General features: G+C 39.0%; 1 protein-coding gene across 3 annotated transcripts in view; it reads left to right on the top strand.

Annotated features, from left to right (window-relative positions):
* NAV3 (neuron navigator 3) overlaps positions 1 to 19,890 on the top strand; it is a 314,747-nt gene that overhangs the window by 129,837 nt on the left and 165,020 nt on the right. For all 3 annotated transcript variants that reach the window (XM_087814524.1, XM_016199414.2, XM_016199413.2), the window contains exons 8-9: positions 8,287 to 9,283; positions 19,383 to 19,498. In XM_087814524.1, the coding sequence (XP_087670650.1) occupies positions 8,287 to 9,283; positions 19,383 to 19,498 (1,113 nt within the window). The remainder of the gene's footprint in view (positions 1 to 8,286; positions 9,284 to 19,382; positions 19,499 to 19,890) is intronic.

The following is a 19,890-nucleotide window of genomic DNA, read 5'->3' as shown; positions in this document are numbered from 1 at the left end:
GCTTTTCACATGTATGGGATTGTAAAATAGCTTATTTGCGATCTAATTTGCCATCTAATGAAAGGAAATCATAGAGAAACACAGATTGTACTTCAAAAGATACATCTGACATTATTTTAATAATGCTCATTTCACCAAATGAATTAAAATATCAGTGAGCATGGCCATCGATTTTCGCCTGCAGAGAAGGCTGCAATAGAAAAGTTGTGATGGAAGGCGATGTCATCCTGCCATTCTGTTGAAATGGAATGCGGGGACACATTTCTCAGAACAAATGGCGAAATGAAGATAGCATTGTTTCCAGAAACCCGTTTCTTTTGAGAGTCCAAGTGTCTTCTCTTGGTGACCTGCCATTCAGAAACGAACAATGAATAATATGTTCTGACACCAGCATTTATCACTTGGCCCATGCACCTGACAAGATTACTCTAGACAGATATATGCTTGAAAGAAAAACCAAATACCTGTTCACTGGAAATCAGGGACCCTGTGAAAATGACGCCCTGGTTCATTTGGACACACATTTTATATCCATAAAGCCAATTATCGTAAGAAATCATTCTTGTTTGACAGAATCTGGATAAGTATGAAAAAGCTTAGAATTATTAGGAATGTTAATATTCCTAGCTTTCTCTGGAATTCGGTTTCTGAATTAGGATCTGTGAACACTATTACTTGACAGTTTGTTAGCAGAGAGCTGTTTTCCGTGCTGCTAGGAGACACGCCCCAGCGCCAGAGGGCATGCTCCCCCTTTGCATTGTCCCCCCATGTGACGTGTGCACTGCACCTGTGCCTCCTCAAGAGGAGACAGCCTCTCTTCTCCTGGATCCTGATGAGGTACCTTCTGGTGTGGAAGTGTTTACTTTCATTGACACTCAACATAGCAACATTTTTAATTGAATTTTTTAAAACTATAAGGTTTAATATGAATGTTGCATTACTCATGGAATTTTGACTGCTAAAATATAGATATCTAATTCTGAAATGTTTTCTCTGTTTTTCTTTTGCAGGGGGAATCCTTTGACATTTCTCCCCCTGAGATTAACTAATTGAGGAAGTACTTACTGTTTATTTAAATTTAAAATTTATTTTATTTTTTTAATCGATTTTTAACTAGAAAGGAAGAGAGAGGGAGAGAAAAAGAGAAACACGGATGTGAACAATTTACATCCCCTACTGGGGATAGAGCCTACAACCTAGGCGTGTGCCCTGACGGAACCAAACTGACAAGCTTTTGGTGCACAGGATGATGCTGAGCCACACTAGCCAGGGCTAAATTTTATTTTAAATTATAGTTTACATTCAGTATTATTTTGCATTAGTTTCAGGTGTACAGCATAATGGTTAGACAATCATATACTTTACAAAGTGTTCCCCCTGGATGTTTCCAGTACCTACCTGGCACTATACGTAATTATTACAATGTAGTGACTATTTCCAATACTGGACTTTACATTCCCATGACTATTTTGTAACTACCAATTTGTACTTTTTAATCCCTTCACAGTTTTCACCCATTTCCTCAACCATCAGTCTTTTCTCTGTATCTGTGAATCTGTTTCGGTTTTGTTTGTTTATTTATTTCATTCTTTAGACTCCACATATAAGTGAAATCATATATTTGTCTTTCTCTGACTGACAACTTATTTCACTTAGGATAATACCCTCTAGGTTCATCCACGCTGTTGTAAATGGTAAGATTTCATTCTTTTTTATGGCTCAGTAATGTTCCATTGTAAATATGTGCCACAGCATTTTTACCCACTCATCTACTGATGGGCACTTGGGTTGTTTCCAGATCTTAGCTACTGTAAATTATGCTGCTATGAACATAGGGGTGCGTAAGTTCTGAATGCTACTTTTCTTTTTTTACTTTTTAAATGTTCAAAGGGATTTTGTTTTGTATTGTGAAATGAGGGTCTAAATTTATTATTTGCTGAACTTATTGCTGTGGCCACATTGATTAATCATTTTTTCCCTTTCACAGTGGTCTGTGATGCTTAAATTGTCCTAAATTTAGCAGGGTACATACATAACACTGAGTACGACACCTGCTACACAGTGAATACTTTCAAAAGCATCTTGCTGTGGTCATTCATGTAGTTGTTACTTTTTGTTACCTTTTGGGTTGAGAACTGGTTTGCTTCCATTTAAGTAATACACTGTTCCATGAGGAAGAGGAGCTAAATAGTTGAGGATGTTCCCTGTATCCTCTCTGAGGCTAATAACACTGTTGGCACCTGACTTTAGTCTCTAACCCCTGCTAAAGTTCCACAGGGAAATCTCCTTAGCTAATCCCCACATGCCTGTTGCGGTTGCCGCATCTACCTCTATGTATCAATTTTAAAACTAGATTGGCATTTTCCCCAGGTCATCAATGTTACGTTTTTGCAAGGTGAGATCATTAAAAATGAACTCTGTGAATTTAGATGTTTTCTAAGCATGAATTAAAATCTATTCTTACATCAGCTCAGAAGGATGGTGCAAGCAGGATGCCCAAGGAGATAGTATAGAGGGGTGGGCAAAAGTAGGTTTACTGCTGTGAGTACATGAATCAGAGTTTAGTCTTTTATTATTATTTATTAATTATTGTATTATTCATTTGTATTACAACTGTAACCCACTTCTGCCCACCCATGTATATTTTACTGAGTAGAGAGTCTCTTTATGACGTTCTCCTCATTAATACGCTGCTCACTGGGAAAGAAGAAAACCACACTGCCAGGAGTTACCCAGTTCACTGCACTGTTGTGACAAACACGTGACTTTCTGGAGAACTGTCCCAGCAGAATTTTGGGGCATGGGACTAACATATGAAAGGAAGAGAGAGTCAAAGCCTCCAAACTCTGGAGCCCGATGAATCTGAGTTCCAATTTTCATTTTGTCTCTTCTAAGTTTTGCTATCTCTGTGGATTGAAACAAGTTGGTTTCTCTTCCTAAACTTCAGTTGTCTTATTTATAACAAGAAATCATAAGTACAATGCAGATTATTATGGCTTTAAATGAGAAACCATGTTTGAAGACCTTTAAATCTGATACCAAGTATGAAAGTTCTTAGGAAAAGTAGGCAGTTGATAAGTTACATTATTTGGTTGTTGTGGAGTTGGTGATGGCAGATATGGAAATGGAAGAAGGGGGAGGAAAGGAGAGGGAGAGAATGGAAGAAATTTTTCCCTTGGAGGCCAGAGGCAAAAAACAGTGCTGTAGGCACAAATAGGCCCCGCAGCTGCAGGATGAAAACCGACTGCAGGAATGCCTTTAAATAAGTACGGTGGGTGTCTGTTCTTTCCCCCATAGTCAGATAACAACTCATCCACAGTCAAAAGCTGAGTTATCAACACTCAGAAATGTGTCAGTTTGACCAGCGACTTAATATTGAATATATAAATGGCACAGAAACTAGAATTTGCGGCGACACCCACTCTGTAGGGCGACAGACGCTGTCCTTTCAGCTGGGGCTGTTGTTTAACCTTCACTGCGAGGGGTCCAGAGGGACCCCCGTTACCCCAGCGCCTGCTGATGCACAGCGGCTTATGATTTGCCCTCTTCATGAAACTTGAAGCAGCTCCTTGCTGCTGCCTAGAGACAGGCTGGGGACAGATTTAAGTTGAGCTTAGAGAAGTGGCTTATACGTGTGTGCTCGTCTGAGAACAATTTTCAGCTGTCGCTGTGACTGTGACCGTGGATGCTGTAATTTGCAGTCCCTCCTGTCCCGTTTTTTGGTGCAGCGATACTGAAATTCCTCTTCTGCGCTCGAGCTCCGACGGCGGTGCCTCTGGCTGAGGGCAGCGCGTTTGGAGAGCACCCTGACTGGGTTTCTACCCTTCGCTCCGTCGCCACCAAAGCTCCCAGGCGTGCGAGGGTGGGAATCCCCTGACTTCTTACCCCAGTTGCATAAAAATGGAAGATGCATGTTAAATATGTGGCTAAAATAATGAAATACAGGACATTAGGGAAGCGTAATAGGCTGCTTTTGTTTTCCGTGATCCTTCGCCAGGCGGATGCGGGACTGGCGAAGGTTTCCAGTGTTCAGAGAGGGAAGAATATTGATGTCTCACAGCTATGGGACATGTAACAAATGAAGCCAGTTTGGGTGCTTTCAGAAGAAACAAGCCTTTAAAGCTGCTAATACCAGCAGTTTCCAGGATTTCTGAGTCTTAAACGTCTGCTGCTCAGAACATGGCCTGTGACCAGGAGCACTGATGTCATTTGGAAGCTTGTGAGCAATGTAGCATGTCAGGGTCACTGCAGACCTGTGGCGTCACATGTGATGGTGTTTAGTGAGACCTCAGGTGACTCATGCACAGTACAGTTTTTTTTTGGTTTGTTTTTGTTTTTAATCTTTATTGATTTCAGAGAGAGGAAGGGAAAAGGAGAGGGAGATGGAAACATCAATGATGAGAGAGTCATTGATGGAGCCCACAACCCGGGTATGTGCCCTGACCGGGAATCAAACCCTGATCTCCTGGATCCTATGTCGATGCTCAACTGCTGAGCCACGCCCGGCCGGGCAACACAGTACAGTTTTTGAGAACCACTATGTTAACCCCTTAGAATGTTAGACATTCTACAACGATGGAGCTTGGGCTCCAGAGACACATGATGTGGGATCAAAGCCGAGCCCCCCCCCCAAATTTCCACATAGTTCCCTAAAAATATTCTATAAAATTCTATAAAAGTTCCTACTGCTTTGAATGCTTACATATCTCCCTTAGCTCATCTGTCTTGATTTTATTAAATATGGTACACTGCTTGTGCAACTCTGATCTCTACCATTTTCTTTCCCACATCCTACTCATTTAATATTTAATATATACCACTCATCTTTTATAAGGTCTGTTTTCTTTTCTCTGACTAGATTACATGGTGTTTTGGGCTGTCTTGCATAGACTAGCCACTCAGTAAATTTTAACAGATGGTGTGCTTAGATTAAAATTCTGTAGATTGAAGGAACCGAAAAGCATTGATCAATATTGCTAGAAATAGTAGAACAATAGAGCCATATATGTTGGACAAAACTCAGCAAAACAGTGAGGTCATTAACATGTACACAACTCAATGAACTTGAGAAAATTCATTTTGTTTGAAGGTATTCTTAGTTTCCAATTGAATTTAGGCAATTGAGAAATAAAGTTCACTTGATATAATTCAATTAAAGGCATGAATTTGACAATTGCTATTTTCTATGTTTCTGTATTCAAGGAATAATACTATAATTAATGAGCCGTTAAACTTATCCGTATACATTTGAGAAATAGTATAATCTAGTTGATAGAATTAACTTAGAATACAAGGTAAGTTTAGTTCTCAGTTTATCCCTTACAAAGTGTATAACTGGCGAGGTTGTTTAACCTCTTTGTGCTTTAGCTTTCTTGTATGTACAATGAGGGTGTTAATGAAAGCTTTGTGCAGTTGTTGGGAGAATCGAGTTAATGTAAGTCGAATATTTGGTTCAGCGCCTGTCATATAGCAGGAGCTGTGCGCACAGTATAAAACTATATGTAAGTCAGGCGTGGCCTTTGCTCTCACGGGATGTACAGTGCAGCGGAGCAAACAGGCCCGTGCAGCGGAGTTATAACGGCGATAGTGGAGGAAATAATAAACTATGGGAGGATGCAGAGTAGCCACCTGATCCAGAATTATCGTTAAGATGGTCAGAGGTGGGCGTGGGGATAATGTTTTTGCTTTTGTTGTTGTTTTTTTCCAGATGAAGTAAGGTCAAACTTGAGACTTGAGCAATAAATAGGAATGATTCTGAAGAAAAGTATGGCAGGCATTTCTACCTAGAGGTGGTAGATGTGCTCTTTCTACCAAGAATGATTCGGGTTAGGATGAAACATTAGGACTCTCTGAAAGGGACACATCTGTATGTGAAATACATTTGGAGTTAAATATACTGAAAACAGAGGTAGAAGACTGAAATTCATTCATGGAGAGCAAGCGTATTTGAGACATTGCATCTTTTGAAGCTTGTTCTATTTGTCTTAAGTTAGTTAGTAATCCTACAGTTTTTTAGACTACGGTAGTGTTTAAATATGAATTTGGATTCCTAGAAGTGTGGGCACAATTGCTGAATTTACATGAATACTGAAAAAAATTCGTCGTCTTATGCTTTAAAATTTCAATATACCTAATGTAAACATTTTGACTTTAGTGATCTACTACATTGTAATCTAGTGTATATACATAGTCTTTTATTTAATATGTTTTTATTGATTTCAGAGAGAGGAAGGGCGAGGGAGAGAGAGATAGAAACATCAATGATGAGAGAGAGTCATTCATCGGCTGCCTCCTGCATGCTCCCTACTGGGGATAGGGCCTCCAACCCAAGCATGTACCCTGACCAAAAATCGAACCGTGACCTCCTGGTTCATAGCTCTACGCTCAACCACTGAGCCACCCGGCTGGGAAATATAGATACAGTCTTATATTAATTTTTGCCGGTTGACATGTGGAATTATAGAAAGGTAGTAAGTGTTAGAAGTCAGTGTTGGCAGACCAATTTGTTTAAGAAAAAAATATAAAATGCATTTGTTTATATTACTATTGTTAATAAAAGTTTCACAAACCTATTGTTATTTTAGGCACACTTATTTTTAAAAATCTGATGATTTTTAACCTATTTTCCTATCTCTTCTTTATTTCCTTTATTTTTATTTCCTTTTTTCCTATGTCAATTTCTTCTTCTGAAAAATGGGTGAGACTAGCATATTGTATTAATTGGCTTGATTACATATTGTTTATCATACATTTTCATGTCTTTGAGGAAAGCATTTAAAAGTAAAAGCATTGTACTTTTATATTTGTGAATACTTAATGAAATTTAATGGGTTCCAATTCTGATTATTATAAAGAGAATATTCTTTATAAAATACTTCCTTTGGGCATTTCGTCAAAAACAGCTTTGCATCTATTTGTCAATGTCTAGTATATCAAAAATACCAAATGATGCATCTTTTACATAAATATCCAATTTAATCATTTATCATTCCATCTCTTTAAAAAAAATAAGACAATGGAAGAGGGAGGCATTTATGGTAGATGAAACTTAAAGCAAATGACTTGGTCAGTATTGTACAGTTCCCAATGTTAGCATTTATACTGAGGTCTTTTACTCCATGTTCACTTCTTCTTTATTTATAACAGATCATAAAATATATTGTTAAAACATATTTTTAATGATATTTTAGAGAGAGAGAAAGGGAGAAGGAGAGGGAGAGAGAAACATCGATGTGAGAACAAAACATCCACAGACTGCCTTCTGCACGCCCCCTACTGGGGGTTGCGCCCATAACCCGGGCACGTGCCCTGACCAGGAATGGAACTGGTAACCTTTTTCTGTTCAGTACAATGCCCAGACCGGCCAGGGCTAAAATCTCTTTTTGATTTAGTTTTTCATGCTTAAAAATAAGGCTTATAATCAAACATTAATCAGTGCTGGAACAGTCATATAAAAAGTCATGTAATGAGATTTCTGAGTGGCAATTAGTGCATTGTCAAGTACCTGTATAACAAAGGCCTTATTTCCCTATGGCCCCTGAAATGCAGCTCAATTGTTAATTAGAATTGAAAGTTTGTCCAGCTCACTGCAGGAGGCTGTAGGTATGCTAGTTAAGAGCACAGGCTTTGAACTCAGCTCAAATCCAGGCTGAGAGACCTCTGACAATTTATGTAGTTTTTCTGTGTCTCAGTTTTTTTAATCTGAAAAATGAGAACAATAATGTTAACATACCTTGTTGGGTTATTATAAGGATTTTATCAATATATGTATATATATTTATATGTCTTAGTAGATTATCTGACCCACATAAGCATAGATTTAAATGCTTTTTATACAAATAAAAATAAACAATATTAACAAAAAGCTAAATCATGACTCATTGCATATTTAATCAGACAATAATAAGCTAGGTTCCCTCTAGGTTTAAGCAATTTATCAATATTCATTATATCACATTTTTATATGGCTAGGTGAAATATCAACTTACTGCCCTGAGCTACATCGGGAATTGGAAAAAATATACAGAATTGCCTAGGGGGAGGGATAGTGTTTTATTCATCTTTAGATATCTATGACTAGCAAAGTTCATTTGGGTAAGATGAATTTTAGAAGGTAAGATAAAGCAAAACAACCACATCACAAAAGTTACTGATGCTGCAAGACATGTCTGTTCTCAGTTCACAGGAGAAATACTTCTATGTGTCCGCAGTTAGAAATACTCGGTGGTATGATACGAACGATCACATCTCACCCGCCTCTCCTTTATCTCTGTCCTTGATGTCCAGATTCCTCCAAAGGGCCTCAGCCTTCTTCAGGTGTAAACGGGAACATGCAGCCCCCCAGCTCTGCGGGGCAGCCCCCTGCCTCCGCCATCCCCTCTCCGAGTGCCAAGCCCTGGCGCAGCAAGTCCATGAATGTCAAGCACAGCGCCACCTCCACCATGCTGACTGTGAAGCAGTCCAGCCCGGCCACCTCTCCCCCGCCACCTGCAGACCGGCTGAAGCCCCCCGCCTCCGAGGGGGTCAAAACAGCCCCCTCGGGACAGAAATCCATGCTTGAAAAATTCAAGCTGGTCAATGCCCGGACTGCTTTACGCCCCCCGCAGCCTCCCAGTTCAGGACCCAGTGATGGTGGGAAGGACGAGGACGCCTTTTCTGAACCCGGCGACATGGAAGGTTTGAACAGTGGCCTGAATAGCGGTGGCTCAACCAACAGCAGCCCCAAAGCCTCACCTAAGTTAGCCCCCCCGAAAGCTGGAAGCAAAAATCTCAGCAATAAAAAGTCTTTGCTACAGCCAAAGGAAAAAGAGGAGAAGAACAGAGACAAAAATAAAGTTTGCACTGAAAAACCGGTCAAGGATGAGAAGGACCAGGTGACCGAGGCGGCCCCCAAAAAGACTTCTAAAATCGCAAGCCTGATCCCAAAGGGTAGCAAGACCACCGCCGCCAAGAAGGAAAGCCTGATCCCGTCCTCCAGCGGGATCCCCAAGCCGGGCTCCAAGGTGCCAACTGCAAAACAAACCGTCTCGCCGGGCGGCGCGGCCAGCAAGGAGTCTGACAAGTTCAGGACTACCAAGGGGAGCCCTTCCCAGGCCTGCCCGAGGCCCGTGGCCGCCGAGAGAGCCAGCACAGCCAGCTGCCCCGCGCCCCCCGAGGGGAGGGAGGCCGGCCAGGCCCCCGCGCCCGGCTCCTGTGCGGGGACCCCGGGAAACGGCGCGGTCCAGCTGCCGCAGCAGCAGCACAGCCACCCCAACACCGCCACGGTGGCCCCCTTCATTTACAGGTGAGCCGGCCCTCTTCCCCGCGGTGGTAAACGTTTGCAGCTGCGCACTCGGCGTAACAAGGAAGGTTCCCCGAGTCATGTTTTACATAGTCACTTGGAAACACTGTTTCCTTCTGAAGATAGATACCCAAAATTTAATTTTTCAAGGAAAAAAAAAAACCTTCAGTATTCTCTCGTCCTTCCCTCCCCTCGCCTTCAAAAGTAAACGGATTTGCCAGAAGCAAACTAGAAGCCAGGTGCCCTGCCTTTCTCCTGTATCTATTACTGCTGCTACTAGGGCTGTTGTTTTTATTATTAGACTTTTAAAACACTTCTCGGTTTTACAGAGTTTACAGATCTTTTTGTTTGCACTGGTAAGAGAGAGGATAGCATAAAGGAACAGGCTCTGGAATCAGACAGACACAGACTTAGTGCCCAGCTCGGCCACTGACCAGCTGTATGACTTTGGACAATTACTCGCCTCTTTTTCTTTAGCTGTCAAATAGGAACAATAGCATCTACCTCCTAGGGCTGGGAGAAAAACAGGGATAATGCATATAAAATGTTCACTGCATATCCTGGTACATTGTAAATGTTCAGTATGTGTTCTTTATAAGGCATTGTTTTCCCAACATAGAATTTATATTAATTTCCCACAGTTAGGCATAAGTTTCTAGGCAAAAAATAATGGCCTATATACGGGGTGTCCCCAAAAAACGTATACACACTTTTACAGCTGATAGCTCAATTCTGAAAATGAAATCTGTTTTAATAAACACTACCTTTGTAAGTATTCAAAGTGTGTGTGTACATGTTTTTCTGGATATCCCATAGCTATTATATTTATACTTTACTTTTAAATTTGTTTTTGCATTCTATTTATTTCACTGTGTAGGCATTAAATTTACATCATATGTCATATTTTAAAATATGTGTTCTACAATACGGTTATAAAAATAGCACGTTTTGCCTACTGCTCCAAGGTTTGTTTTAATCGATTAGAAATCTGTCAGTCACTGCCGCGTTTCTATTTTTGTTCGCTGTCCCTTCAGAGAGGAGAGAGCCCAGGGAGGAGTCATGTCAGCCCTTTTAGCAGGTCAGCAGTTCAGCAACAGGGAAGACATTTTCTGAACAGAAAGTAGCATCTGTTACAACTAAGAGAGGATCAAGATTCCATGGTTTAAAATTTATTAAATTTATCAAATACATGGGGTTTTAAGTAAAGAAAATAATTATAATGATTTATTTTCTCTTAAAAATAAAATATGTCGTTTGAATCATGTAACCCCTGGTATTCTTTCAACTCTGGCTGCTCCAACCCCATTAAAAATCTTTCCTGCAAAACCCCTCACAGGCTTTCTGAAATTGCTAATCATTTGATAAGTAATAATAATTTACTGTTTTATAATGGTATTCTCATTTGTTGAGTGCTTACTTGATGTAAGTCTCTGCTGTAAGATTGATGTGCATTTTATGTGCAGTTTCTTATTTAAAATTTTATCAGAAACCCATGAGAAAGGAATGTTATTCCCACTTTACAGAAATGAAGAAGCAGAGATTTCAGGTCAGATTAGTGATTATCTCTCCAAGTCACAGGGCTAGTAGCAGTTTGCCTTTGAACCCAAGTCTGCCTAAGTCTACAGTTTGCCCTCCTTTGCTTGTCAGTTCTTTCTGCATTAAAAAAAAATAAGAGGTATTGTTACTGGGAAAATTCTGGCTGGGAGAATGTCAATGATAGTTTTGTAAAATTTTCAAACATAGCTCATAATGGGAAATTCATAATCACTTTTAATAGTATATATTTTTTAAACATATATAAAGATGTGTGTGTGTGTATATATATATATATGTATATATATATAGTTGAGGGTATTACAGGTGTCCCCCATCCCCTCCTTTGCCCCCCTCTACCCAGCCCTTGCCCCACCACAAACAAAAACTTTTAAAAATAAATAGCCTTAATATAATGGAAAGATTGATGGCTGATAGTGATTTTTTTCCCCTTTTCTGAGCCAACTTCTAGGTCATGCTAGGTTATTAATTATTCCTTCTGCGACTCTAATATATGCTACATAATATATTCTTACAAATTGAAATTTCAGAGTCCTAAAAATTTAATGTTGGGTTCCGGAAGTTAATGACTATCTTAGTAGTCCTACTTCCTAGACAATGCAAAGATAGTCTATATTAAGGTCCTATAACTCATTTATCACTATAATGTGGTAAAAATTGTTTTGAATTTGACATATCTTTATCCATTTAATTAGCAGATACAACTAAAATATAAGGTGAACGTTTTAATTTGGTGTAAGTAGTTCTCAATAATTTGACCTATCTGAATGGAATAGGCTGCCTTTTTAAATGTTAAGGTGATTACTGGAGGCATTTAAGAACTAGTGAAATAACCATTTGCCGTGGTTTAGGTAAAGAGAAACCACCAAATACCTTTTCATATATGTACACATTAGTCATTTTGTAAACACTGAATCATAAGAGCTATGAAGACTTTTTTTAAGTCTCTAACCTCTGGGAGCTCAGTCTGTTGTGGATAATGAAAGAATATAATAAAAAAATTAAAATCATTGCTGTTATAGAGCACGTGCAACATATAGAAATAATGTAGAGTTTTCCTAAGTCTTAGGTTGGATTCAATAAACGCGCCACATAGGAGGTAAGATAAAAGATGAGACTTACAGGATGAATCAGAATTTGACAAGTAGAAAGGAGAACTGTCATCCAAATTTGACATTTTACAATTTCACTCTCTGAACATGATGGAAAATATAAGCAAATGATGAAGTGCTATGCAAATGCTAATAACTAACACTGCTACAGAGACTAGAGGTTAGTATTCAGGATTACTTGACTAGGAGACAGAAGAAAAGTACAGGAAGAATCTATATTTTGTTTTCTTTTGATTACTACCTCCCCTTGTATATTTTCAGCTAGTTCTATGGCTCTTCCTTCAAAACGTAATTTCAATGATCATTTCTTTGCCTTTCCACACCCCTTTCCTGGTCCAAAATTGTCACTACCAATTCTTACCTAGTTTCTGATGACTCTTCCAGCATCCACTTTGGGGTCTTTCTAATATCATCCTTCATAGAGCAGAGCCTCTAAACTTCTAAAAGTATTAATTGTATATGTTGTTTCAAAGAGACCATCTACTGGACATCTATTACTCTTAAAAGATGAAACTCAAATGCCTTACCAAGACCTACAAAGTGCTGCAAAACCTGGCCCTCTCCCTAACCCTCAAGGCACACCCACTCTGCTCTCCCCCTGCACACTGAACTCCTGCCCGGTTCTGCTTCTCAGCAAACTAATGTGTCCTGCTTTGTCACAGATGTCCTTTTTGTCTATAAGGACTCTCTACTCATCACAACAGGCTCCTTCTTCTCGCTACACCCCTGCTTACATGCTACCTCTCAACAGAAGCTATCTCCAACTATCAAGTCCAAAGGAACACCCATCATCTCTTCCCAAAATTATACCCCATTATCTCTTCTATTTTACTCATAGAGTTTACCGCTATCTACTGTTTTTTCTTTACTTATTAACAGGCACGATTTCACCCACTTCTGACTGCAGTGTAAACTCATTGAGATCCAGAGTTTCTTCTTTTTTATTTAGTAGCATAATTGTCCAGAACAGAGCCTACCCACAGTAGGCACCAAATAAAAATTGTTGAATGCAACACCATCATCCTGGGGTAGATTCACCTGCTACAGAAAGGTAGAAAAACTGCCAAAATGTACAGTGGAATAGGTTCTTCCTTTCTATAAATGAGAGGATTTAACTGAAATCTAAATAGCTTTAAATATTTACAGAATGAAATAATACTTTCTCTTTAAGACATTCACTCACTTATATCTTTTTCTTCTTTCAGCATATAAACTATTATACATAAGCTATCAAGGGTAGAGTGAAGCATCACACATCTTATACATCATATTCTTTCCATTGTCCACAATGTAGTAGGCAAGAAGCTAACTCAAAGATAACTACAAAAGTTTAAAGCTCCCCAGCAGCGAACCAGAATTGGTACACTGAGACTTCAAAAAAGTGAAAAATTATTTTAGCTGTTGGAATCAAGGCAAGTGGCACTTGCGCTGGGTCCTGAAAGATAAGTGGGATTTGGGCATACGGAACTGGAGGGGATAGGCAAAGAAATGCAAGGCTGGAGGAACCATGTAAACAGGGTGAACGCAAGATAGGTAGAGTGGTTGGTGAGTAGGTCAGTATTCTTAGAAAATGAAGATTTATTAGAGCATGATTGTAGCAGAAATCCTTGAATGTCAGGCAACTGAGGTCTGTGTGTATGTGTCTTTGTGTGCGTGTGCACACAAACGTGCGCACGACCATGTGTGTATGAAGCGTGATGAGAAAGTCACTATGTCTTTAATGTGTCAAATGGATTGTTCGTGGGAGAGATCGAGGTAGGGTGAAGCACACTGAATGGCTAGATGAAGGAGAGAGTTACTGACTTTTGGAGGCATCTTTCTTCAGACTTGAATCAAAGGCCCCAATTATAGGAAGTAAAGAAAGAGGAAGGAGAGGAACATAGTTAAAGAAAAAGAAACCAACCTACTTTTAACTGTTTTTCTTATTTCTTAGTGTCTTCTCTTTATGTTTTATTTTTCAACCTTGTTTTTCTTGCCTGCAGTTCAAAAATTGCCTTAGCTCCTCAGACCTCCCACAGAATGCCTGCCCTCTTTCCATGAGTCATTTGCCTTCCATTGCTTTGCATCATTACGTTAGACCTATGTCCTTCATGCTTGCAAAGATATGTGAAGTAAAACAGGGACATAATTAGTTAAGGAGAAAAGAGAGACCTCAGTTCTAGCAGCTCCTGACAAAATTTCAAAATAGCTGTTAACAAGATGCAGAACTCAACTATTTTTAGCTCTATATTCTTTTTCCTTTATTTTCTGACTATTTGTAGTAAAAGCTAAGAAAATAATGCATTGGACATAAAGCAAACTCCTAAAGTCAAAGGAAGCAGAATCAGGGGTGTGGGCAATTTGCAAAAGAAAAAAGAAACTCTATCCTTAGGTAAAGCAAGACAATGATATACAGAGAAGAAAATCATCTTGCTTTTTTAGCCCATCAATTAGACATAGGCAGAGACCCTTTATACACACTTGATTTGTAAATTTAGGTTAAAAAGGTCTGAATTTATAGTTTTGTTTTTTATATAAGATGTATCGTATATAACAGCTTCACGGGTTCTCAGAAGAGGTTTTTATTGTAACAAGTTTTTGTGAGATTTGTTTTGCCTAAAAGTGACAATGGGAAATTGACAATTATACTATCTTCTAAAAGACAAAGAACGCAAAATACTAGATTTGAAAATGCTTACTCACATGGTTTTAAGTTTGGCTTAGTTCTTGAACCAATAGATCTGTGAGTTTACAAAGATTGAAATGTGGAGCCTATAAGCATCATGCAGATCAAGCTTTTGTAAGCCCTGCAGCTACTATTGCAGATTATGCTGCAATTGTGGTTTTATGTGAACTGGGCGTAATTGGTCATCAGCACAAAAAGCTTATTGAATGCTTGCCTTCCGAGCTCAAATGTGCTAGGTTTGATATATGTCTGTGCATCGGGTAGCAGTTTAAACTTTCACAAAGCAATATTTTTAAAGACGGAACAAAGAAACATGTCTAGAAGAGGGCCTGTGTATGGAGCACTGCTGTGAGTTGGCATCCTCTCAGCAGGGAAACTTCACTGAAGTCTCCTTTCTGTACTTGGCTTACAAGGTTCACTGCAGATAGCTTAACCAAACCATTGACGTTTCCTCTTTCTACATTTTTTTCCGGGGGGGTGGAATTTAACTTACAGGAATTTGCAAGACTAGTACAAAGAACTCCCACATACACTTAACTTTTTGCACCCAGTTGTCATGTCTTCCCAATATCCCTCAGTCTGGAATGGTTCTTTGGTATTTTCTTGACTATCATGACATTGATATGTTGAAGGCAGGCATTTGGTAGAATGTCTCTTAATTTGGGTTTGTCTGATATTTTGTGATGATTATACCCATATACACACACACACACACACACACACACACACACACACATACATAGATTAGACCCATGATTAGACCCATATATATGTGTATGTGTGTATGTGTGTATTTGTGTATGTGTGTATTTGATTTGTCTGGAATGTCACAGAAATAATGCTGTTTTTTTTTCTATTGCATCCTATTAGGCATCATAAAGTATTGACACTTTCCATTTTGGGTGTGTCAAATTGATCACTTGATTAAGATAATGTCTGCCATGGTTTTCCACTCTAGAGTTACTTTGCCCCATTTTCATTTACTCAGTATTTTTGTGGGAAGTATTTTGAGACTGCATATGTAATTTCTATTATTTAATCTACTTTTACCTAAATTTTAGCATCCATTGAGGTTTGTTACCTGAAATAATAATTTACTCCAGTGGATGTCATATGATTTCTAATTTGATCATTTCATCTACGCCTATGCCCTGGAATTCTACCAGTCTACTTTAAGAAAGAGATTTCTCTTTTCCTCTCTCTCTCTCTAAATTGTGTGGACTAATGGATTACTATTGTGGGACAAAAGGGTGGGACAAATGTAGGTTTACAGTTGTTTGTATAGAAAATAATACAATAATTAATAACTAATAATATAAGAATAAACTCTGTTTTTCATACTCAAAACTGTAAACTTACTTTTGCCCCACCCTGCATTCAATGGAATATAATCCATTGATATTACTATTTGTTACAATGCTTAAATTTTCCCAGATTTGGCCACTGGGCTCCCCTTCAAGCTGACTTCTTTCCCATTATTTTTTAAGAACTTTCTTTCTTTTTGGCTGAAGGTGTTTCAGATTTATATTATACTCTCACTGCCATGGCTTCAGCTTTTATCTAAGGAGCCCTGATTTCTTTTTGTGGAAAGTGATATTTAGAAAATCAGATCTTACTGCTCCTAACATTTCTAAATGGCGAAATACATGTAGGTACACATACACATACACACACACACACACACACACACACAAACACTTCTTTATATCATTATTTATCTCAATATCTATTATTGTATATAAATATTGTTATATCTGGCCTGGGCCCTAGTTGTCATCTACCTACCTTCTCATCAGGAAGGAAAGAAGAAAGCAAACCTCTTGCTGGTTTTAGAAAGATATTTGCTTTTCATTCCCTTTTGTTAGGTTTGTAAAGCAGAAACTACAAGACCATTCATTAATATTGTTGACTCAAACCAGTTCTGTTTGTATCAACATTTATGACTATAATCATATCAAGATGAATCCACAGGGAGATTTTTTTAATGTAAATCAATATTTAAACCTATATGTATGAAATTTGAAGATTGAAAGCATCTAGGATTTATTGCTGAGTTCCTTTAAATGGCACATTAATAGTTTCCTTCTTATAAGTAAAACTTAAGGTAGTAAAGAGTAAAATTTAGGGTAGACCGGTGGATATTGTCACATTCAAATGTGTTAACTTTGTGACTGAGCTATCTCTCAGCTAAGGGGATAGCTGCAAAAAAATGCAATAAAATGCTCAGTGTCCATAGGCATTTGGATGGAGTTAAAATGTAGAGCAGTGGTTAACAGAATAGTATTCATAGGTTTAAGAATAGATTATTTACCAGCATTTTCTGTAGGGCAAAATGGTAAACTTTTTTTTTTTTTTTTTTTAAATATATCTTTATTGATTTCAGAGAGAGGAAAGGAGAGGGAGAGAGAGAGAGAAACATCAATGATGAGAGAGTCATTGATCGAGCCTGCAGCCCGGGCATGTGCCCTGACCGGGAATCGAACCTCGATCGCCCAGATCCTAGGTTGATGCTCAACCGCTGAGCCACGCCCAGCCGGGCGTAAACTTCTTAATTTTTCCATAGCACATACATTACAGGTGTCTTAATCCATCCAGGCTACCATAACAAAAATGCTATAGCCTGATTGGCTTAAACAACAAACTTTTATTTCTTACTTTCTGGAGGCTGGGAAAGTCCAATATCAAATGCTGGCAGATTTGATGTCTAATGAAGGCCTTGCTTCCTGGCTCATGATGACCACCTTCTCACTGGCAGAAGGGACGAGGGAGCTCTCTGATTGTCTATTTTATAAGGGAACTGATACCACTCAGGCTCCACTCACATGCCCTAACTACCTCCCAAAGGCCCCACCTCCAAATACCATTCCATTGGGGATTACTTCTCAGCATATGAATTTGCAGGGGAAACAAACATTTAATCCATAGAACAGGATTGTTGTGAAGTTTGAGTGATGTGCAGTAAATAAACCACTAGGAGTAGTACTTGGCACATCGTACACATGTACAAGAAATCGCTTTTGTGTTCATTGTTGGTGAAGTCTAGACTTTTAGCCACCACAACTCTTAGTAACAGACACTAGCCCTGCGGGCCTGGCTTATTAATTTCACTAAATTAAATGGCATTGTTGCAATACAACATCTTGTACTTTCAACAGGTACTTGTAACATGTTGATCATCTTGGAAATGCGCAGTAAGATAGCGTGTGCATGACTGTGTCTGCTAAATATGTTGAGGGAACATCATGATGCTCATTTTTCTTTTCTAGTAAATATGAGGGAATTGCAGTATCAGTTTATGTGGGAATAGCAGTTGGCGCCGCTGCAATATGTCAAAGTGTGCCTCATGATTAGAGAACACTATTGATTCTGAAGTCTTCATAAGTTGTTTCATTAATCAATCCCAAACCTTTTATTTTACTGGAACAAAGCATGGCCCCAAATAGAGGACATGCTGAGAGTCATCAGATACCTAACTGAACTTCTTTGATCATATGTATACATTTTAAATCTTTACCAGTTAGCAAAGATTCTCCCTCTACATATGGGAATTAAAACCTGATTCCAAATAATGAGGTGGAAATCCTGGAGAAATGGATGGCTTATAATATATGTAGGGCGGAGATCAGGACCCATTTCGATGTATATATAAACCTAAGATGACTTCTAAGTCCTTTATATAATTATTTGAAGTTTACCTTGTCCATGGTCCTTTCCTTGATCAATCTGTTTCCCTATCATCACTAATGTTGGTAACTCATTTAGGGGATACCATGGAAAATACAACAAAGAACTTAAAAATAGGGTAAACAGGACTTAAACCAAAAACACATTAAAGGGTGAATCAGCCAAAAATGTGCACTGCCACATTAAAAATAAAATAAAACAATGTCTTCTAAGACACGACTGAGCTGTCAGAAGCATGAATACTTTTTATAAAAGAGCGTGTCAGGAAGAGGGAGTGGGGACTTAGCCAACGGAATTGAGTGCTGCGTCTCATAGATTGGGGAAGTTAGCCACAGTCAGCTCCTGAGGGATACTTTTAAAGATTTATTTATTTATTTATTTATTGCAGCAAAGCAAAAATTCAACTCCCAAAATACATTCTCAGTACTCTTTTGCTTCATACAGATTTTCTAGAGGGGGATACTGTAAATGTTTATAACTAACAGGGCCACGGGCATTGGGGCTCCTGTGACAGTGTGGGTCTTGTTGTGATGAGAGCCACTGGCCCTGGGCTTTAGAAGCCATCTCAGCGCACTGCTTAGTGTGACTCAGCTTCTGAGAGCTCAGTGTGTGAATACCCGGCCTGCATGACTATAAGCCAGCGCTGGCTCACAGCCAGTTCGCCAAGGCACCGAGACTCCAGTCTCGGCAGGCAGCCAGTAAGCTTTCCCTGGGATCTCCAGTCTCATTATACACTCTCCATTTAAACTTATTCAGCAAGTAATAAAAATCCTTAGAAAACTTCAGAGGATTCCCCTCCCCTTCCTTTATAGACAGCAGGCTAAGGAACAGGTCAGGGAGATACGGCGGCCCACAAGAAACAAGCCCAAGTAGAAGAAATAGAATATAGTGGACTTTAGAAGTTGAGCAGGAAGGGGTAAGAACATCCCCCTATATTCAGACAGCTTTGGAATGTCCCCGTCATACAGAAATGCTTACTCACCTTGATAGAAAACTTTTAATATGTTGACTTCTTATAATAGAGAACTTGAATGAGTCATTGGTAACAGCAATTGCTATTTGTTTCTGTCTTCTTGGTTAACTTCAGAGCACATTCAGAAAATGAAGGTACTTCTTTATCATCTGCTGACTCCTGTACCAGTCCTACTAAGATGGATTTGTCATACAGTAAGACTGCTAAGCAGTGCCTAGAGGAGATATCTGGTAAGTGACCTGATTCATGGGTAGGTCAAGCCTCAGAATTCTTGTAATCTCTCCATAGAGCTTTTATTAAATCATATTTGTGCTACACTCTTCCTCTTAAGCATAAGTGGACTGTGTATGTCTCATGCTTCAGAGAGTCTTAGATATTTGGCTGTTCTGCTTAGGGTGATCTCTTTGTTGCTGTGTTAAGATTTCTGTAGAGAATGGTAGTGCTTTCAGAGGCTGGGATTTTAAGTCATTGTTGCCCTTGGTCAAATTGAATATAATCAGAGAAAACCTATAGAACCTTCTGTTGTTAATAAGGCAACCGTTGATTATATGTGGAGATTTCAAAAATATTGAGGATCAGGTGTCAATGTTTGTTTTTCATGGCCAATCAAACCCTGCCCTGT

Source organism: Miniopterus natalensis, chromosome 2 (genome assembly GCF_054644295.1).
Source record: "Miniopterus natalensis isolate mMinNat1 chromosome 2, mMinNat1.hap1, whole genome shotgun sequence".
NCBI lineage: Eukaryota > Metazoa > Chordata > Mammalia > Chiroptera > Miniopteridae > Miniopterus > Miniopterus natalensis.
The sequence above is the reverse complement of the archived record's forward strand: the minus strand, read 5'-3'. Positions and strand labels throughout refer to the sequence as shown.